Source organism: Apostichopus japonicus, chromosome 18 (genome assembly GCF_037975245.1).
Source record: "Apostichopus japonicus isolate 1M-3 chromosome 18, ASM3797524v1, whole genome shotgun sequence".
In the NCBI taxonomy this organism is placed as follows: Eukaryota; Metazoa; Echinodermata; class Holothuroidea; order Aspidochirotida; family Stichopodidae; genus Apostichopus; species Apostichopus japonicus.
Window position 1 is genome coordinate 14,656,881 of NC_092578.1, and position 23,124 is coordinate 14,680,004.

General features: G+C 36.7%; 1 protein-coding gene and 1 long non-coding RNA gene across 4 annotated transcripts in view; one reads left to right on the forward strand and one right to left on the reverse strand.

The window, feature by feature from the left end:
- The window catches only part of LOC139958474 (uncharacterized), a 94,797-nt gene that overhangs the window by 58,613 nt on the left and 13,060 nt on the right, over nucleotides 1–23,124 (forward strand). The window lies entirely within an intron of this gene.
- LOC139958454 (solute carrier family 23 member 1-like) overlaps nucleotides 6,061–23,124 on the reverse strand; it is a 28,788-nt gene continuing 11,724 nt past the window's right edge. For all 3 annotated transcript variants that reach the window (XM_071955542.1, XM_071955544.1, XM_071955543.1), the window contains 12 exons: nucleotides 22,779–22,870; nucleotides 20,961–21,058; nucleotides 15,395–15,540; nucleotides 14,567–14,687; nucleotides 13,705–13,846; nucleotides 11,801–12,054; nucleotides 11,369–11,498; nucleotides 10,264–10,407; nucleotides 8,795–8,890; nucleotides 8,130–8,324; nucleotides 7,442–7,479; nucleotides 6,061–6,958 (listed from right to left, as the gene is read on the reverse strand). In XM_071955542.1, coding sequence (XP_071811643.1) covers nucleotides 6,944–6,958; nucleotides 7,442–7,479; nucleotides 8,130–8,324; nucleotides 8,795–8,890; nucleotides 10,264–10,407; nucleotides 11,369–11,498; nucleotides 11,801–12,054; nucleotides 13,705–13,846; nucleotides 14,567–14,687; nucleotides 15,395–15,540; nucleotides 20,961–21,058; nucleotides 22,779–22,870 — 1,471 coding nt within the window. In that variant the 3' untranslated portion in view covers nucleotides 6,061–6,943. The remainder of the gene's footprint in view (nucleotides 6,959–7,441; nucleotides 7,480–8,129; nucleotides 8,325–8,794; nucleotides 8,891–10,263; nucleotides 10,408–11,368; nucleotides 11,499–11,800; nucleotides 12,055–13,704; nucleotides 13,847–14,566; nucleotides 14,688–15,394; nucleotides 15,541–20,960; nucleotides 21,059–22,778; nucleotides 22,871–23,124) is intronic.

Genomic DNA, 23,124 nt, shown 5'->3' on the forward strand with positions numbered 1-23,124 from the left:
TTTACGTTTTTTTTTTTCCAAATCAGGATCATTCTAACCAAATATGAACCCCGTCCCCTCTCAGAATAAAAGACAATGTGATCGAGCCGAGGATCATAGTGATTTACAGTCGTGAAGATTAATTAGTAGAGTTTCTGAAATAATGGTTCAACATTGTTGTTGACACTAAGGACCTTAAAACTATTAGACCCACGTTATAGTGACGTACTATTCAGAATCCCTGATGAAGTAATGATGTTGACCATACATACCACCAAGAAGTCCCCCCCCCCCCTGGCTGTAATTGGTTTACTGATGTTGGCAGGTGTGACAAGTGGCGGACAAGAATGTTGGTGCACAAAGGGCAATGGGAAGGTGAGAGGTTGTGAGACAGGTGAGACAGGTGGTGTCGTGAGAGACAGTATCAAGTATGATATGTAATAGCACATCATTTGACAATCACTTTTTGAGCGATAACGGTAATTTAGCCTTCAAATTACTGGGTAATTGTGTCACTGTATTTGCCGATGATGCGTGGAATGTGTGCCCATGTTTGCGTCACGTGACTTGCTCCGTAGCTATACGCATTATTTTAGAGTATCTGCGTTTACATCAATCTTTTATCGATCACTTCAAATCGATACAGTGTCTTATCATAAAGATGTAGGAATCATCTTAATAACAACAGAAAAAAACATCTTCTCCTTCTAAACTTATTCTTTAAAAAGGGGCATAATACTACATTGAAAACAAAACAAAACAACAACGTTTGATTGTTATGTCGAGGTATTTATACACAGTCACGGTACAAAATACAGCCAAACATCACAATTTAATTATAAAACTATATTGATTGAGAGCTTTAAAAGGGAGGTTTAATTGTTCTCTAGCCCTTAAATCCTTCGCTATAATGACTATTTTCAATTCGTGATTTTATCGGATTGTAAGCATGGAGTAGAATTTAAAATTCTGTTTTCCTTGTTGCAAGGTTATCCAGAGTGAAGGACAATTGAAGCAAATTGAACGGTAATTGGTCATCTCGTTCAAATGACGATACGGTTTATTGAATATTTTATGTAAGTACAAGGAAAAGAAAACAGGGAAAAAGCCAAACAAAACACAGCATAATTGGCTCTTTTCAATTGTATCACTTATAGATAAACAAAGGTCTCCGTGGAGTTAAAAAAAAAACCTTTACGAATCTACAGGGGGGATACCGTAGTATGACTATTTCATGTCGAACTTTGTTTTCCTTTTCGAACATTTTACCTATAATAACCAATAATAATTGGGGGGCACAACACCAGAGGGGCACTTTCTCATTCCACAACCACCACTCGTTATGCTATAAGCCGACACACATTGGCCATATCACTTAATTATACATGCTGTTTTAGTATGCTATCAATACTATTATGGTGCACATGACTCTATTTAAAATTAACAAAGGCTTATACACCAAAAGACAGTTCTTCATCAAAGGGGCACATTTAATTTGCCAGTAGGGCACATTTGCTATTTTGGAAAAAGTGGGGGGGGGGCACGTGCCCCCAGTGTCCCCGGCTCCTACCCCCTGCGCAGCAACGTTCATGTGTATAAACTACTGTATTGCATACATCGTCAAAGTAGTCATTGAAGTTTGAGATATTTAATCGACATCGCGTTAAAAGTTATTTACATACTCTAATTTTCGTGCAGCTGGTTGTTGACAAATACTGCAAAGCATCCATGGTAAATTTGGATCAGTTGCTCTATATGGTTGGATGTAGTCCGTGCTTCGCGAGCAACAGGAAGGGGCACAAAGTACGTGCAAAGTATATAGGCAATACACTCACTAAACTAGCTTATACTAAACCAGCCAGGCATATTCATTTGTAAAACGAATTGAGTTGGGAGTTTCGATTTATCGAAAGGGACTGTGGGGTAAATGGAAAATACACAAACCTCGCTCAGCATATTACTGTTACCCGTTTTAATTGCCGAAATTCACAGCATATGCACACAATTAGTTGAAAAGTGCAGTATTTTATGCTGGCATTTTATTCGACACTCATTTTTATTTGATATCCGACATTCGTCATATCCGCTAAGGAAAGCAAACATCAATATATAATATTCATTCTACGGTACGTGTTTTGTTTTGGCTTTGTCCCTCTGTTTTTTCCCCTTTTACCTATGAGATATTCGACAAAGCGTGTCGTCATATCTATAAAAATTATTGAAGGGGCTCGATTAACCAGTTTGAGTTGCATTATTTTTATGCTGGTAGTTTGTCTAGATAGGCTACTCGTTTCAGTTGATTTCGGACAGTCACAGCGTATGCATAGCCTATAACACTTTCAAAGTTATTTACCGCACAGCAGTGTTTCATTGCATGCATACCGTCCAGACCGCGGGTATTCCCCCCAAACAGGTTTGCAATTACGTAGTTTTCAGCCAATCAGATTGCTCGTGACGTCACTTCAATAATGTCCATCTCTTGGAAGTTGGAAGACATACACTGAATCAGAAGAATGATAGGTTCATAGGTCATAAAATGTCAAAACATGAATGAGTTCATTGATTGACTTCATTGAAACACGGTACGTGCTAAAGCTGAACACATTAAGTTTTGCTGTTGATTGACCTGTGCAACTTAGTTTAGTCTAGATACCGGGTTTCCTTCCAAACGCCCTAACTTTACTTTTAGTGGTTGGAACACACATGTTAACCTAACTTATGATACATACGCTACATTCCATTGGGTTCGTGTTTACGTTATACAGGACTCGTGATCCGTTCTCTTGAAATAGGAATTCTTTTCGTGGACTGGGTACAATAAAATCAACTTCACGACGCGATTTCACGAGTCTTGAATGAAAATATACAACAAAACATGACGGCAGCAATAGTTTGAACCGGTACAATACGTGAGTGAATTGCGCGACTAGATTAGGCTTCTAGTTAGTCTGGGTTTTCCTGTCTAAAATTTGGAAAATGGTACGCGAATTATCAGGCTTCATTTTCAGAACGTTTCGGTTGAATTATATGTTTCTCCATTGGGGTAAATCAAGTATAGAGGAAACTATTGAAAAAGCACCGTACATATAGGACTAAACATTTTGGAAACCGCAATGGTGATGACGTAACTTTTCCGACCAATCATGGGCGACTATATTTACACACAACTGTTAAACCTGTTTGGGAAAAAATATAGTTGGCGAACTGAACAAGTGACTGTACTTTTTTTTCAAGATAAGACAATTATTACATTCTCAATAATTCTTTGCTGGAAATGTTGAAAAAGTAATGTTTCTCCTTAGAGGGTTTATAAGTTATAAACATGAGATGGTAGGTATACACCTGTTTCTGTTCGGGTCGTTTCCTTGCTGACAGACGCGACGTAATGTACAGCATGGCACCTATCTGACAGGGATTATGCACATGTGTTCATTAACATGCATGGAATAATAAAGGAACGTCTAACGTAGAGGTTAAACAGAATAGGCCTTCCAAAATGTGGGGGGACATTATTTTGAGCATACGTCAGCAAGGAGTACACAATTAACAGAATAAGCCGACCTACATACCCGGCCCGACTGGCAAATACTGAAAATTACAAGGAAATGACAAGAAACTTCGCGTACGCATTGACGGCTTACGCTATAATTCCGATAAATGGGTGGAATAATCCACGAGAGTGACTCAAAATACAAAATTGATGTTGCCTTGTTTCACTGTGGCAATTTTGGCCGTTTCCGTTAAAGGCATTGAAGACTCGCCCCAAACCGCGTGCCGCCCTCCGAAAAGTCAACTTTCCGTTGCTTGCAAGTGAAGTTTTTTTCTTGTCGCTACAAAATGCAGACAGTAATGAAACGTGATACCTTGTTGTCTTTAATCTGGACCTGAGATGTCCATCGCTGCTATGTACACTGTGTTGTGGGTATTGACCGTAGCTGTATGTATTGACTGTACACTAGTGTCTAATTACCGAAGGTAGCAAGCTGTGTGTGTACTTCCTGGGATCGATGGTGGTGTCTAACACTTCTGTTACACCTCATTCGAAACTAGGTCAGATATAAGATTACCGGCATGAGACGTTTCTTTGTGCGCGAGTCTTCACTCCCTTTAAGGCTTTGTAGTTTAAAGTTGTCATTGAAAAAGTGGTTGCGATTTTACTTACGAACACGGTGCTTACAGTGTCTATCAGTGCAGCTACATATGTATGTAACACAGTACCGAATTTAGGAAACACACGAAGTTTCGTACACACCACCGAACAACAAAGCTGAGGGAGCAAGCTAAGGCGGTTGAAAACCGGAGGAGGGGGGGGGGGAGGCAGGTAACATATCGTAAATCTATAATGTCATAATGTCATCAGAATAGAGCACATCCAATTCATTTGTTTGTTTTTGTTTTCATATTTTCAGAGCGGAATTGAATATGAACATACAGCTGTATATAAAATTAACACCACTGTATGTATTCTAGACGTATAACGGCATTTGTAAATTTAATTAGACTCCTTATTGGTGAAAGAAGCACATCATTAATCATAATACCCTTAGTGGCATTATTCCAATTTGTTTGTGTCGCCAGTCTGGCATAAATTCATATTAATGGACATCATAACCATGATACCTCAGATTTTGCTTATTATAGATGTTTTTTATGTTTATATTAATATATCTCAAACAGAGTCAGAGAGTGGTCCAAATTGAGACAGGGGTGGGACAAGGGATAACAAAATATTGGAGCAGAAATATTCTTCGGGACAAAATGTATACAGTGGTTTATAAAGGAAATCCATACATCTATGCATATATGACGTATCACTGCTGTCCGAAATCATGAATGATTAAACTTGCCTTTGTCAAGTTATTGTTTACAATAAGTACTTTATCGTATTTATGATATTATTGGAATAAATACAACTAGTTGGAAACATACCTGGAAACATAACAGGTACAATGGGGACCATGGGTAGGGGAGGGCAGAAGGGGAGGGAATTAAGGAGGTGGTAGGCATATGATCTTGCAGTCAACGTCTGTATGTTTCTGAATCAGTGTAACTGCAATTGCAGTTGAGATCTTGTATCGGTAGGTATGCCTCTTCTTTCCTATCATAACTCACTGGTTTTATCGAGAAGCCAAAAAAAAAAAAGCAAAAACAATACATAAATAAATAAATAAACATACCAGATTTGTAATTGTTGTAGCATATTTGAGTAACCAGAAAGCCAGAAGGCTTTGTAATTCCTTGCCATAAAATGTTCACTCAATTACCTGATAATGCAGAGCAAGACCTTTGACCTCTTCAAAAGAGATGTTGAGTATGAGGTGTATTGCAGCTTTACGTTTTGAGTTATCATGTTTAGAAGGATTGCTGATTTGAAATCTATTGACCTCGGATGATCATTGACCTTCCCCAATAAAGAAAGCAACCGAGAACATCCTAAGTGAAACCTACATATCAAAAGTGAGATTCATCGAAGCCAGAGTTATTGAGTTAACTTGTTTCGCAAAGTTTTCAGATTTTGCTCCTGTTGACCTCAAATGACCTTTAACCGCAATCAAAACTGCTCAAAGTGTAGTACTCATTAGGGACACCTTACACTCAGCTCTTTCATTAATTGATGATATATATATATATATATATATATATATATATATATATATATACAGAATGTTCAGTAAGCTTGCTTGCGAGGTTTTCTTTTCATACATTTTTGCCACTGGTGACCTCAAATGACATTTTACCTTGCTCAATAATGGAAGCAGCCGATAATTTACTAATATAGGGGAATCTACATACTAAGTTTGAAGTTCATGCACTGTATGATTGGTGATTTATCGTGTTTACGAGCCAGGACGTTTACATACGCACACACACACACACCCAAACACAATGAATTGGAATTACTTTGTTCAGGTCCTCAGTCAGAATACAAAACAAGTGCACCCATACACCCCACACCCACACACACGCCATCACCGTCATCCATCTTGCTTTCGGCAGGGAATCAGAAGACCACCAGATCTTTTGAGTAGCACCGAAGAAACGTTCTTCCTGTTTTATAACAACAACAACAAAATCAACAACAACAAAATGAAATACCCGAAATCGATGCTGGAGTTATGATACAATGTTAACGTCACTTAATTGTATGCAGTTCCAGCAAATGAGAAAAAAGTGATATAAATAAAAAACCATATTTACAATGCTTAACTCCAATATGCATCCTTAAGTTATTTAACTACATGCCACCCATATATCGATATAAACAAAAAATGTATGGCGCTGTACAGAAATATGATAAAAAAGCATTCCTATACTGTTAAATGCCCTACTAGTTGTGCTTCTCTCTTCCAGCTCTGATTAGTCAACATTTAGGCCATATATCTTTATAAATGTTAAAATATTGATTTAAATGTAGACATTCCTATATGAAAAAGAGTGAATCTGCTCATATTACTCGTATAATACGATATGAATTATGCATCGTGTCAAAGGTCATATAACAAGAAACACATACATAATGAGGTACTGGCGTTGGTACTATGTCTATATTGACAAACAAAAACCCGTCTTATATACATTTGAGCCATGTTCTTCAGTCTCTATCATGAACCTTACCATTTTATTAAAATTAAAAAAAGAAACCAACAGAAATAAGTGATAAATGGTTTATAAACTTATATTTACATTTAATGTCATTCTCGGGAGCAAACAGTTGCACAAAAAGTGAGAAATTCGCCTAAAGTGAAAAGTTAAAAATTATACACTTTTCAGTTAGAACTTTTCAAACTGACTATTTTTAATGGAGTTATATAAATACAAAGTGTTTGGATCGTTTTACTTCATTGATAACGTCATGAACTCATAAAACGACTTAACGTCCCTCTCGTACAAGACAAAAATATGTCTCGTGTTGTTGTCCTCGTTGATCACAGGAATTTCATGCATATTCATTGAGTCACGTGGGTTACTCGTTGAGTTCCTGAAGAAAATGCATAATGGTGTTACTTTATTGTTTTATTACGCAAGAGAAAAAAGAATATTAGATTTGTAAATTATCCAACATTGACACGATCTAACTTGCTCTGACGAAACCAAAAATAAATTAAATGCTAACACAAAAGAAGGAATCAATCAAACGCTGATTTCGAAAGAAACTGGTAACAGATATACCAAAAAGTAAAATATATACGGGGAGGGATGACAGAAAGTTGATGCCAGGCAGTCTTTTAAACTTGATACCCACTCGCCACCAATACCCAAATGTGGCAATAATTATAACTACTTGTTTGTAGAAAGCATGATTTTGTAACATTGTCATATTCATATCACTTTTGAAGTGCTCAATATTTGAAAAATCTCAACATATACTATGTAATTACTGCACAGCATATTTCATATAGTTCACTGAATATTGCCGATTAAACCTCGCCAGATTAAAATTAAATCTGAATAATATACTCACCATTGCGTCATTGGTCACACCAACTTCAACTGCAGTTCCTGTAAGAGGAAAAAAGTGGAACTTTCTAAATTGTAAAACAGGGACGGCCACGAACAACGATAGACCCAAACCCAAATTCACGCGTTTATCAGATTAACTGAAACTACTAATTTTAATCTCGACATGCTGATATTGAGTGGTGACATGTTGATGTAAGTTCCTATTTACTAATATTGGAATCTCAAATATTCATTTCAATATTCGTATGCTGCTATTTACTTACGACATAATAATCGTTTTCCTGACACACTAATATATTTTCCTAACATTGTGAAACAGATAGCGTTCGGTACCGTTTCTTTGCAATAATCACCCCTACTGTGATAAAGGTAGATAGCATATCAGTGGTCCGATCAGGCACATTGCCAGGTCCGGGCACCCCCCCCCCCCTCCCGCTTGCAGGATATTGTGCCCTCTCCCTCCCCATAGATGCCACAACGTGTGTAAAAACTACAAATATTACAGTAAATGAGTATTGTGTCCCTCCTTAAATTGTTGGTGCCACTCCTTAAATTATCGGTGCCCCTCCGACAAAGATTTCATGGTCACGGGCCTGAGTCCAATGCATTTTCACATATAATAACGTGTGGGAAGCCCTGCTATTTACCACAGCGGACATTGTTAGTTAAACAGCAAATGATGTTCTCACCATTTACAGGACGGTCTTGCTTTCGGCGGATAAATCCTTTAAAAGTTGGACTGCATGGAATATATTCGAAAAACTTGACACTGCGTATCCATTTCATTCCAAACGGCATATCATAACACTTTAGCATATTGTCTATGGTACTCTGGTCACCGTAACTAGCTCGTGACCCGATAATGCCCCTCTCCTCGTCAGTACCTGACAGGGAAAACAGGTTATCATGAAGTTTCATTACGTTCATATTTTACCAATGGCAATTGATGTATAGGGGGAAAGAGATGGTTTTTACCCATTCCCGTCGTCAACAATTCAGTGAGGAGTTGTGCTCTGAGAGACATGACCTTCAAGAAGAAGCCACCCATACCCATGGTGAGAGTGATAGTCGGAAAGAAATTACCCCCCCCCCCAACAAAACAACCCTCCCCAAAAAACAAACAATAAAATAAAATAAGACAGGACATAGCCTGTTTAAAATCTTTCATGTGTGTGCTCGTGTGTGGCTCGTGCTGGCTGGGTGGGTGAATGGATGGATGGATGGATTAAAATGAATTAGATGGGTAAGAAATAGTTATTTTGATGTAATTAATCTGTAACACTCGTGAATATATGCAACCAAACGCAACAGAGCGCTTTCTTTCAATAGTTAAGTCGGGTATCTCCCTGCTTACCTGGTATGGTATTGTCAAGGAAAGCTGCAATCACGCCCCCTACAAACATGTTCGTGCTCAACAGAACTGTAACTATCTGGTTGAACTCCGCACTTCCTGCAAGCAAAATGGATCTTTGTGAAAACATGTTTTTCATCGAATTCGCAACCCCCCCCCCCCCCCACGTTCCCATACAACAACCAAGAAGAAATGGAGTTGCTATGATCCGTATTACTGTAAAGCATAATGTTATTGATCGGTTAAAAGTTTACGCTGTTTTTGGAATATAGCACTTGAGTAAACGTCTTCCGTTTGTCCGCAGTATATTTCTACATTGCGTATACACTGTTCACTTTAGGTTTGATAGAAAATTAGTCATTTTATAAAAAAATCTTTCCACGTACATATACTTTTGTAAAAAGGATCACTTTATTAAATATTTTCATACAGTGTTACTCCTTTAAATTTGCAGCATCAAAGCTATTCTTAACACGATATTTGATAAGATCTTAACATTGTTTAGGCCTATTGACAAATGTCGAAAACATTTATACCGTAAGTAAAACAGAGTAACTATAAGTAAACCATAGTTACTATGAGTAAAACATAGTTAATGTAAGTACAACATAGTTATTGTGAGTAAAACATAGTTACTGTGAGCAAAACATAGTTACCGTGAGTAAAACAGAGTAACTATAGATAAAACATAGTTACTTTAAGTAAACCATTGTTGCTATAAGTAAAACATAGGTACTATAAGTAAAACATAGTTACTGTAAGTACAACATAGTTACTGTAAGTACAACATAGTTACTGTGAGTAAAACAGAGCCAAACTATATCGCAAGTGATATTATGTTCATGACCAGCCTTCCCAGCCTTAGTATCTCACAAGTCACCTAGCAGTTTCCTTTTAAGTTTGTTTTTCTTAAAAGCAGATGCAAACCATCATCTTGATAGCTTATGTGATAGAGGTAATAATGATGGACACATCCCTAAAACACCTTTAAAAATTCTTGCTCCTTTTTTGTAGAGAACCTATTCAAATTTCAGCTCGTATGAGTCGTATCTGGGAGCTGTCATTTTGTAAATCTTTGAAATCATGGTACCAATAGGAACTCAAGCATTTTACTTTCTCCTGGTGTTTCTGTTCATATTTCCAAGTTAAACCTTCCATCATTATAGGTCATGTTTAGAGGCTCAATATTTTAGATTCAGTATTTTGAAAATCCATTTCTGTTATAGAAAGTCAATAAAGAAGACCATGACAACGAAGCATGTTGGGCTTTGTCATAGTTAGACTTGCTCGAGCTTTCAGCCTTGTGTGTGAAGGAAGAATGTTAAACCTAATAATATCCCAAAAGGTGAATTGGGTTATTCATAGCTGTTGGGGGGAAGCTGTTCTTCACAGCTATTTACAGCAACCAGAGAGTGTTTTACTCTGGACGCTTTCAACTTTACAGCTGGGGGAGTACGGGATGTGATACTTACGAGTATTTATAGCGCCTTTATTATCGTTCATGTATGACGGAAGCGCTAAACCTATGAATAAGGAACTACCCACAACAAAGAGATTCCTTGAAGAATTCAAATCGACAAATTGCAGACTGGATAATCCCACCGCTGCCACCAATCCTGAAAAGCAAAGACGAATTTGAAGAATTTAAGACTCTCTGACTACACAAAACTTATTTGACAGTTTATTCATGGCACTTACTGATTATGACGTAAGAGGTACCGATTCAATTCCCAAACAGATGGGGCATTGCAATTTAACGTAAACAATTACTTTATTCAGAATTTTAGTCTTGATATATCACCCCCCAAGAAATGGATCAATTTGAGTACTTATAGTAATGTAATTATAGCTATTATATTATTATATTATATTCACCAATAAAGTATTTTAAATATCTAGAATGCTCCATTAAGGCTAATTTGATTATGACGTCGGCTCCTCTGCGATGGTTTAAACGTAAAAGTTAATGTGTTACAATTGTAACAAGTCAACCAAAGCATGTTCCTTCTACTTCACATAAACAACATAGTATATACACTTGTATGGCATTCATCAACAATTTGTCCTTTAAATGTTAAAATGTTTATTAAATATGTTATTTGAGGTCTTCAAAGTCTTATGTTTTCAATATTGAGTTTCGTTTTGAACTGTGGAACTGACCTAATGGTCTGTGTGTTGGACTAAGAAGTCCAGCAAAAAAGTCAAGCATTATTAAGAATTATTTGTGGGGGCAAAAAGTAGAAGAATATTTAGAATGATTAATTACTTCAAAATTGGCAAAGTACCCAAAACAGATCAAACCTTAATATAAATGTTTTCTTACTGCTACAATCGAGCGTCAGCTTGTTATAGGGTTATTTAAATCATTTGCACCTCTAAAGTATAATGAAATCATTCTTCTATATGTAGTGGCTCTCATCTATTGTGAATTGGATTGCGGTTCATTTGTAAATGAATCCCTTAGAATTCCTTTAATAAAATGTTCATGTCCCGTTGTAATATTCTGATTCTCTCTATATCATATTGTTCATCACAGGTTCTGAAACACTCAAACTTACTCTGACGGCATATACTCACCAAATAAAATGAAAAACATTCCTCCAATAATAGGAATTGGTATTGTTGCAAAGAAAGCCCCGAATTTCCCGAAAGATCCCAAAATAATCATAAACAAAGCACTGGCTTGGACAACTCGTCTACTTCCAACCTTTCAACAGCAAAAACAAGAAAAGGCGGGGAAAATTATATTAAAAAAGTAAACTAATGAATATTAAAGTCAAAATGGAGAGAATGGATAATAGACTCTACACTGCAAAGTGATTACACCATTCACTGTCAAATTGATATATGACAAAAAATATGATCGATTTGATGTAGGTACAAAAACAAGAAGAATACAAATATTACAGAAATGTATGAAAATTATGTTAATAATATAAAAGAATGATGGGGAAAATTCAATAAATCATTTGAATAGACTTGGCCGTATAAAAAGAAAAAAAAACTTACTTTTGTAATGTTGATGACACCAATATTTTGACTGTAAGATGTCGTCCCTAGCCCTGTACCCCAAAATCCAGCTAAAATACAACCTATCCCCTCGACACCGATACCACGGTTGACGGCGTGATTTGGCGGGGGCGGGGCACCAGATACCCTCGCGCATGCGAAGTAGTCCCCAATCGATTCTACCATTGAAGCAAGAACACCGGCGATCATTCCGAAGACGCCAGCAAGAGTGACGAACGGAACACCCCATTGAACTATGTAAAGATCATTTAGAAAATATGAAAAACGCCCTCTTTATGTACAACGCCCTCTAGTTTATACAACACCCTCTATTAGTGCCTATGCATTTAAGGATGGCTTTTGACACAGTGTTAACTCTAATATGTTGTAGATTTCGATGTCCTCAAAGGAAATTGTTTACAGAGCATTAAAAGTTGGGTCTAGGACAATTGGTGTTGACTGTCATCCAATATTGCTCTGTTGTTATAATATGAAGTTGAAGGAACATGTTTTGGAGGAGTTGATCGATGGATCAACAGAAGTCATTATCGATTTAGACTTAAACGAAGATTCCAGAGCATATTTTTAAGATAATAAGCACTTTTTTTACGAAGCTTAAGACGCTTAAAAGGAATGATCTGTATCGGAACAGTTACAGAAACGTTACCAGCTCTCCGAGTTTTCGTTTATTCTTGAACAATGGAATATCAAGACTACAACTATGCCTAAAGTCATCCTTTATAAAGTTAAGTCGTTGTGTCCGTATCGATGTATTGTTATACCTTTGATATACAGGCATGACCCTAACACTACCGACAAGGCTCATCCGCAACTTTGGTTGTAACTTTCTTTCAGTCGGATCAAACCGTATGATGTGAACAAATAAATTGTATTCAGTGGCGTGTACAGGATTTCAAAAGTGTTGGGTGGGGGGGGGGGGTAAAAAACCAACTGATTAATTTAAGGGGCTTGAACCTATAATGAAGGGCCGGAGGCGATTGACGGATTTTGGAGGGGTGTGGTCATGGGGTCGTGAAGCCAAATTCTATGTGGGGGAGGGGACTGGGTAGGTCTATAGTGAGTTGTAAATACAAAAATGTGCAAATTAATACTCTTGTTTTTTGTGGGGGGGGGGGTTAAAAGTGGATATGTACATTCGTAGAAGTGGTCTTAATCTTCCCGGCTGACTGTGAAAACTTCCCTGACTGAACCATTTCCTCCCGGCAGAAGTTGGAAGGTGGGACCCCGCACCCGATTCATTATGCACGCCATTGATTGGATTGCCCTCAATCTGATATAAGATTTCGATGTGTTACAATCATTCGATTGCTTATAACAAGAGATATATCAACCGATCAAAAGAAAGTTCTGTCTCACAAATTCCATGTATTTATTTGATAACTTATGTCTTAAGCTAACTGAACTATGCTCAATCACTCACGCATGGTCATAGCAGATTGTAGAAATGACAAAATGGCAGCTTTACTAAGATTTGTATTAAATAAAATCTCATTATTTGTTTTCCAATTCAACAAGTATTCCATATTAGCTGCTATTATATCATGACAGTATTAATTGGGAGTAAAATCGTACCTTATTTTCTTTCTTGCTGAAAAACAACCTCCTTTGTATATTTTCAAGTTGGCCAAATTTCGCCAAAGTTGGCCAAAATATCATATAATGCATGGAAACTTAGAATTTTTGTATTATGTATTAACGTATAACCTATAAGTAACAGATGATGAATAATAATATAAGTTTCCTTAGTGATAAATGTATTTCCATGACAGATACTATACATATGCTTTCTCGATGTGAGATTAAGTGTGGGGGGGGGGGGTGGAGGATGGATGGGAGAGGGAAAGATGGAAGGGGTGTGGATTAAGAAGAAGAAAAAAACTTACATGGATAAGGGATGTAAAACCAAGGTGAGTCTCTCAGAACAGTAGCTCTAAAGTCTGTACGTCCCGTCGTTCCTTCTGGAATTTGGTCAGTCGCAGTCAAAATGGCGGCTAATACCCAAGCTGCTATAATGGCTAAAATGACCTGCAGGACAAAAGAGAATAAGAGAACAGTCATTTTGGTAAGAAATCGACAATTGTATATAGGCCTATAAACTGACAGATGTTATGACTATTATGTCGCATAAAGGTCGAAATTTAAAATATGCTATTAGTGAGACAAATGTTTGGATATAAACAACAACAGGGTTGTTTGTGGCAATGAGGTGACACAAATGAATTGAGTAGACTATACATGCAGCAGAAAAAAACAGTGAGTTGAACAAAATATAAAATGATAGAAATCGAAGAAAAATGATCCATTAAACAAAAATACAACCATTAAATGTGCGCCGTGTAGTACACTGTGGAGTCACTACCTTCAATCATTAACAGACTATTGGATCTATGGTTACATAATGTGCAACCCCTCACATGAGGAAAGTTTTTTTTTCCTTTTTAAAAAAAAAAGGTTCCTCGTGGCCCCCATGTTCAGTTATTGAAATTAACCCTTCTCTATATTCGTTAATACTTGATTACAGGTTACTGGGTCCATGTAAATAATTTGACCCATATGGTAACAAGTTTTTAGTAATCACTGTTGACCTATACGTATCAGCGTTTGTTGGAAAAAGGGCCGCGGACAATCAGGTTTGGAGGTGACACCCCCACCACCCTCCCACACACGCCAAATCAAGCCTTACTAATTAAATGGAAAGTGCGAGTTTTTTTTTTCTTATTCCGTTAGGATTGTTGTTAGACTCACCGGTAAGAGCTTGAAAACGGGAAACCAAACCACACGAAATCTCTTTTCGGTTGAGATTCCCGGCACGGGGATTGAAAAAGGAGTCAAATACTGCGAGAAGAGCGTCATTAGGACTACAACACTGCAAACGTGAAATAACGGCAATAAGTATATAAATATTCATCGCTGCATTTGCATATTGACTTTGATTACGTCGGCTAAGATACCTGTTCACATGTTTACAACAAATACCATTTAACTCAACCAATACATGGTCATTTAATTTCATAGCCTGAACAACAGAGTATCCATGGATGACTTCCAACACTTTGTCATTGACAAATTGTGATGTATTGTAAGCATATTATTTGGACCCATATAAAAGTCTTTTGTTTTCCTGCTGATTTGTGTATTGCTTCTAAAGGAACTGACCCATATAGTCGTTTGTATGTTAGACTAAACCGCCCAGTCACTTACATCAATGAGCCCGAGATGTTTAAATGGTCATTTCTCATAAATTAAAATTGTTATTTTCGATAATCTGGACCAACATATCAAAATATATTTTGTGCATTGTGCATCCGTTGGGGGTTTTGTTGTTTATCATAAATATATTGATCACATTGTCCAAAGATAAAGGGAGGGGTATAAAGGATTATTGGTGTAATAGTATGTCTATTTTGACCAATAAAAAATGTTAGTTCTTTGAAACTAATCAATTGAGAGAAAAAACTACTTACAAAAAGTCCTTATGTTTGTTCAAAACAGCGGCAAATTATACGGTAATGGTAAAAACTATATAGGCTATCTTTTTTTGTAAAAATTAATATGTATGCCCCAAAAACTGACCACCATGCCAGAATCCAGTTTCCACCAGCAAAGCGCCCAGCTGTTCCAAAGAGAGATAAACCAATCAGGCAAAGTGTCGGTGCGATGGTAAGGGGACCGATGAACCGAAGAAGGAATCCTATTAAACCAGTGAACCCTACGATGATCTATATAGAAATATATATATAAGCAATCGTAACTATATTGTAAATAAACAAAACAGAATATGACAGAAAAATAGATTAACACTTCAACAACAAAACATGAATGTATAGGATTGAGCAATGTCGACAAAGAATATATGTTTGTATAGCCCTGCGTTTATTACATTTGACCTTGCACTATTGAATGTTTCTGTTGTTTGTTTGTTGTATTTTAGTGTGCACTAACCCATGCAGTGTTGCAGAAAAATGTTGAATTGACGAGATACGATAAGTTGTCAATTAAAAATTGTGCAGAAAATAATTGTTCAATTGCTCAGATGGAATGAAGTGAACAATTTAACATTTTGCAGAAAAATGTTGAATCGATGAGACAAGATTAGTTGTCAATTAAACATTTTGCAGAAAATTGCTCAAATACTCAGTTGGAATGAAGTGAACAAATTAATATTCTACAGAAAAATGTTCTATTGACGAGATATTATAAGTTGTCAATTGAACATTTTGCAGAAAATTGTTGAATTGACAACGTATTATAAGTGGTCAATTGAATATTTTGCAGAAAATTGTTCAATTGGAATGAAGTGAACAATTGAACATTTTGCAGAAAAATGTTGAATTGACGAGATATGATCAGTTGTCAATTAAACATTTTGCCGAAAAATGATCAATTGGTTAGTTAAAGCAACTGAGCAATCCAACATTTTTTTTTATTTTTGATAGGATATTATCTTGTTATCTAAACAATTTACTGAAAAATGTTGAATTATTGGGGCAAAGTTTTCTTATCTTGATGGCGCTATTAAGCTTCCGCACGTAACAGATGTACGTTCAAAGCATATATAACAGTACGGGGAAACAACACGAGTATATAAATATTATCATTATATTCTGTATGCTAGACTTGCAAGAGAGCGGGAGGGGGGGGAGGGGGGTGTGGGCCAGTTGAGCATCTTCATAGCATCTACAATGAAGGTTTCAGTAGCTACTTGCGTTAATGTAATGACAATGGAACATTTATGTGTACACAACTTAGCTATAAAAACCAGAGCTACCATAACACGCTTGCGTATATACTTTCAGAGACATTTGCGTAGAAGCACATACGCAATAATAAACGAATCAAATACATTTACACAAAGGTTATAAATTACATGGCCAAAGAATATCGAACAAAGATTTAGTCTAGATAATAAAATTCGGTATGGTCTAAGACCATACCGAATTTGTCTTGTTAATGTCTGCATGCATATCTTCAGCCAGGCATGTTTCCCTGCTTGATATATTGTGTTACAATGTTTTCCGTTTTGAACTCATATGACCTCAAATGACCTTCTACCTCCACAAATATGCGATCCATTGAAGTTTCTTGAGATATCGCGTTTAGAAGGTTTTCATGATATGACTTCTGGTGACTTCAAATGACCTTTGACTTCATAAAAAAAAACAATGAGGGTTTTTAAATTATTATATGGTGCATCCACATGCTCAAATATTGATTCATCATAGTTTAACTTCTTGAAATATGTATTTATAAAGTTTAACAGTTTGACCTCTACTGGTTTGCCTCACATGACAATTAAATACTGCACCCTTTAACACACAAGACGAAACGTAGAAACCAACTGCACAATGAAATACAACCTCTTATTACTTAGCTCAATAGCATGCAATATTTGCAAAAGGTATATGACTCAAAAATATGTGGTGTATGTGTATATCATTATAAAGTTAGTGGGTACGTATGATCTGAGCTAACGGTTGGCAAATCTGAAAACTGCAATTAAACAGTTTATCCTTCATTAAATACATATTGACTCTTTCAACGATAGTGATTGGCAGATGTGGGCTTTACAACAATTAGTTGAACAGGTAAATTTACATGAAATGTATGTCACTAAACATTGAATCAAAATAATACAGGCTATATTTTTGAGTGAACTTCTAATCATTAAAATGTTACAGGAGTCATTAATGAACACTGACTGTGATAAATCTGCATTCATGTAGAAAGAGGAGCACTTTGAAACGATAACATATAAAATGACATGGGTGATTTTTAAAGTGAAACTTTCCATTCAGCTGGTTATGTCCAACATCCGAGGTGAATTGTTTAAATTTTGAAGTGATCTTAATTATGAGACGTTTAGGCGAACTTCTTTAACATGGCTACTCTGGACAGGGTTTAAAAATATGCACTTGGCTGTAAATGATAAACGAAATAATCAGAGTCAGGCCACTCTGTCATCAGCATTCAACTTTCACTTCAAAACAAACCCTGTGGATGTATGTATTGGAATGTGCTAGGAGAAAATATTAAAGGAGATGATTGTGAGTGGTATCTTTGATTATGAGGTTGTCTGGACAGATACAACAGGATCTGTCCAAACAACAAACCAATACGAGTAAGAGCCAGGTCTAAGTATATACAACAAAATATGGCAGACATTTCAGTGAACATAACCTTTATGGAGAGAGCTGACCAGCAGTACTGGTATGCGCTTGAAACTGTTCATGTTATTAGTTATGTTAAAGCTAGTATGTGCAGTACTTATGCTCGGACTGCAACTATAATGTCATTTCCATTAATGTTCGGGTCAAACCACAATAGTTGAACATCAGCACCAAAACCAATAGGTTTCACTATATGGATCTACATGTCAGGTATGAAAAATAAACATGCATCCTAACTTGAGGTATTGTTTCAATGGTTTTCACAATTTGACCTTTGATGACCTCGAATGACCTTTGAACCCCTCCAAAACAATAAGGTTCTTGTAATTAATGTGGGGCATCTACGTTAAGAGTATGAGATTCTTTACCGTTTCCTATGTGGAGATATTGTGTTTACAAGCTTTTCACAATTTGACTTCTGGTGACCTCCAATGCCCTTTTAACTCCGTCAAAAGCAATAGGGTTCTTGTAAATAATATAAGACATCTACATACAAAGTATGAGATTCGTCAAAGTTTTCCATCTTGAGATATCATTCATTTGAATCTAAACGTACAGTCTGTTGAAGCTTTTAAATAGGCGTATATGTAAACGAACCATATTTACTCAAGTCTATGACACTGAACATTCTGAAAAGCATTTTTCTTCTTTCAAAACTGCATGTTTGTTTGAGATCAACATGCCTATTCACGCCTTTTCAAGTCGGCTTTCTTTGATTAAATCTTTGGTCACAAAGACACCTTATTCCCATCGGCAGGATCACCATTGTTAAGACGTTAGGCTTTTCTCAGCTGGTGCTTTTTCCAGGTACATCCTGATTCCCCTTGTATAGATTTCCTAAAAGTCTTGGCACGATCATTTTATACTTTATCTGGGCGAGACGACCTGACAAGGTTAAACGTAGCACGTTGATCGGACCTTACAATGAAGGGGGTTTGAGGGCTACACGCATTCAAAGTGTTAATTGTAGTCTTAAATTTACTTGGGTGAAAAGCGGTATAGACAAATGAAATTAATGATCCATGGAAATTGTTTTGTACTGGTACTTAATGCCAATCACGATTCCATTTCAAACCTTGCATACGACTTTAACAGGGTCTTTACTTACTCCTCCTGCTGCCATTGAGAAATTGAGAGAAAAAAACAGGGACTAGATTTTCATATAAATGAACAAGATTGGTAAACCATTTTTCAGTCACCATTCGGTAAAAGATAGCAAAATCCGGCACTTTCAGTTTCGTTTCATTCACCGCAATCCTTGGCACAGATAGTATTCTTGCTCGTTTTAATTAAGGAGGGTGATAATGCTTTATGTTCCTTCTGTAATTTACATGATGAAATAATTACTCTTTTGTTTTGGGAATGCGAAATCATCTCTTGTTTCATTTTCATGTTGAGCAGGCGGTGTTTGGTCTTCAGTTTCTTTTCTTCTGAAGATACTTTCTTTTTTTCAAACATACTTTGAACTTTTTGATCTCCCACCTAAAATATATTTTCGGTACAAAAAATTAGAGAAGAGGGTATAAATTGCAACGAATTTTTGCCCAAGTTGAAATTCTTTTCCAAGTGTAAAATACAATTTCCAGCTCTAAAGTTATGGACGATTAAAATCAGCATCAAGTTCTTGCTTGTTCTTAGTCAACTTATGCCTTTCATTCGGGTTCCTTGCAAGTTTGACAATAATTTACTTATATGTACAAATGATATATACGTAAAAAATGATTTAATAAATTATGCATTGATAATGGTCCCATTCATTTTTTCAGACAAATTCTTACATACCTATAAACGTCCAAAAAGTCACTCGGGAATGAAATGTTTGTACATAACTAGTGCGGAGCTGTTTCTACGCGTATAGTCATATATTATATCATGCAAACACCATGCACAGTCATGGAGCAACATGGCTTCTTGCAAAGGTATATAGTCCCAGCAAACACAAAAACGTTTTTAAAACGTTATTAAAACGTTTCGTCTTTTGTTTTGATAACGTTATTTGTGGTGTAATAAATATGTAACGAAAACGTTTTCAGGCTATTATTTCAAAACATTTTTTCAATAAACCATTAATATAACATTAATATAACATTAACATCTCATAAAAACGTTTTGCCGACGTTTTTATAACACCACATTTAACGTTATAAAAACATATTTTAGAGGCTCTTTTAAAAATGTTATGATAACGTTTTGTGTTTGCTGGGGTATAGGCCTACTGTAACACACTGAATGACTCAAATCATCAGTTTCTGCTCAGTTATATTTCTATTAGTGTGCAGCAGCAACAACGACGGAAGAAGGATCAATACAAAACAGTTGAGGAGAGCTGAAATAAGCCAGATGCTTATTTAGTACAGGCAGCTCTCCCATATATATATATAATTGGTAGCAAAATATAAAGAAAACTGGAGGAGAAAAACAACAAGATGAATAGAAAAGTTAGAACAGAAGACCAAATAAACGAAAAAACAGTTGACAAAAGATGACGGAGAGGCAAAGAAATGTACTTTGTGAATGTAATTGTACCGAAGTACAATTATTCCTTTCATTTTTTATTTATTTTATTATTATTTTTCTTTTTTCTTTTGCAGAATTTAGTTACCCTCTCACTAAATTTAATATGATTTCCGATGCCATTCCATAAGTTTACGTCAGATGAACAAATCGAGCGACTGAAAGCTTAAGTGTGAACGTTATCTTGATGAATATTGCCCGAATTCCTACATAGTGCAGTAATTGTGATAATCACATGTGTTAAAGTTGAAACAGTTGTCAAAGATGACAGACGTAAGCCTATTTACGTATTTGTAACATGAAGGTGCCAGTGCGGCCAAAGAAGAAGGAATCGCATATCTAAAACTCAATGGACTTTGGAATAATCAGTGCTTTGTTAATATACTACAGCATTAGATTAAGTTGACTTCGATCAAATGAGACATAAAGAGGGCGTTTTCCCTTGTGACGTCACTCACCTCAACCAAGCATGCCACCAGTATCGCTCCTTGTAATAGTTGCATTCTGGATCTCCAAAACTCTCCTCTCAGTTCCACCTCTTCCGCTGTTGAATTCACTATGAAAACAAAAAGTAAATAATCATTCGACAAAACACTTAAAATACAATGGCTCGTGTCACATTTTGAAATCTTTGTAAATTCATATAACGTTCATCAAAGTGAGAAGACATATCCTTTATGCCATATTTCCCCGGGTCCTTTAAATTGAACCCGGGCCCCTTATATGACCCGGGGCCCTTATATTGACCCGGGCCTTTATAGTGACCCCGGGCCCCTTATATTAACCCGGACCCCTTATATTGACCCCGGGCCCCTTATATTGACCCCGGGCCACTTATATTGACCCAGGGCCCCTTATATTGACCCCAGGCTGCTTATATTGACCCGGGGCTCCTTATATTGACCCCGGCCCCAGACACAACCCCTTTCGTCAGGTTAGACCCAGATACAACTGAGCGTATAGTTAAAAGGTTCGTCGAAACTTCGGTAGAAGATTAAGTTACATTATAACGCCAAGCTTCAGCATGGTTAATCTCAATCATAATAATAATAAAAAAAGAAAAATACTTTCCGAGGAATCTAACCTTTACATGAAAGTAGATTAGACGGCAACGTATAATATAATACATTGCGTTGTAATGGTATGTTAGTTTATCACTTTGATTCACTTATAGGTGTTAGCCAACATTTATCAAATATTTACAAACGTAAGAACCCCCCCCCCACCCCCTCCAAAATAGTAATAACAATTGCGTTCACTGTTTTATGACATTCGACGGTTATGAATTGAAAGTTTAACTAAGTGAAGCACAGATTATTTAAATCGACGAAACGCCATTACAATGTGGGAACCGACATCTTCAGAATTTGTAACACATGTAACGTATTAACATTTGGCACCTGGCCACATTTTGATGGGGTAATTTTTTAGTCAAATATTATCTTTTAGAAATCTTGAAAACTTTGAACAATGATTTGGTAAACCTATTAACGGGGTGTGAATAACTTAAATGAAGACCAACCCAAAAAGACCCCATACTGAGGTGTACGAAATCTGCATTGTTATTTGAAAACACAACGCAAAATCCAATTTAGATTGGCATTGTTGTATACTGTTGGCGCCTAAAGCTGTAATATTGTAATATCACCCCCCGCTGACAAGCTAGAATAGCCTAGCAGGTAACGTGCACTTGAAGTACAACAGTCAGACGAAAAGTACAAGGCTAAATTCCTAAACGCTAAAATTATACTCGAAGGTATAGCAACAAATGCTCATCCGAGCGTGGATGCATTTCATGGTCAGATATACCTGTATAACACAGCCTACGCGTTCAGAGAATGTATACTACTGAACAGTTGACGGGATAGGTAATGGGCCGGGAAGTGTGGAAATTTCAAGAGAAGGAGGGGGGAGGGGTGGGAGGGTGAACGGAAGAGTGAAGGGAAACTAGTTGGAATGTCATACGTAAGTTGAGTTTGGTAAGTAAACGAGGCAACCGATCCCTCCCCTTTTCCCTTCACCCTTCCCTCAGCCCCACCCACTCAGGGCCCCATATCCCGCTCTTCCACGAAATTTCCCACATAACTTCAAAAGTATTTCGTAATTACGCTTAAACATAATTTTTTCCTCGGATATTCTTCGGGAAACTTTTGTTCAACTGTACAGTAAATACGATTAATTACACACTTTAGTAGAATTTGATTATTATTATTTACTTGTTGGAAATCCAACCATGACCGTGGTTACAAGTAATGTACAATAATTAATGAGCTCACCTGTCAGTCTATCAAGGCATGGTCCCTGGGCTTGGAGAATCGCTTGGGCCGGGCCGAGGAAGGAAATGGACGCCCCTTGTACTATTGGCAGACTTTTGAAGAAGAAAAAAATGTCGAATAACTTAAAAGTACTTACTATAGGTTCTTCGTGACTACTAAAAGAAAGGACCTAATTAAGGACCTTATTAGCTTACGTGACATAATGATGTACAATACCAGTATATACATATTCGAATACACAAAGGGTAACGTTATGTCTGTGATGCTGGTGTTAAAGGCATTGCTGTTCTTCATACTTGCTGTAGTAAACAATCTCCAATGCACGGATGACATCTTGCATATTATT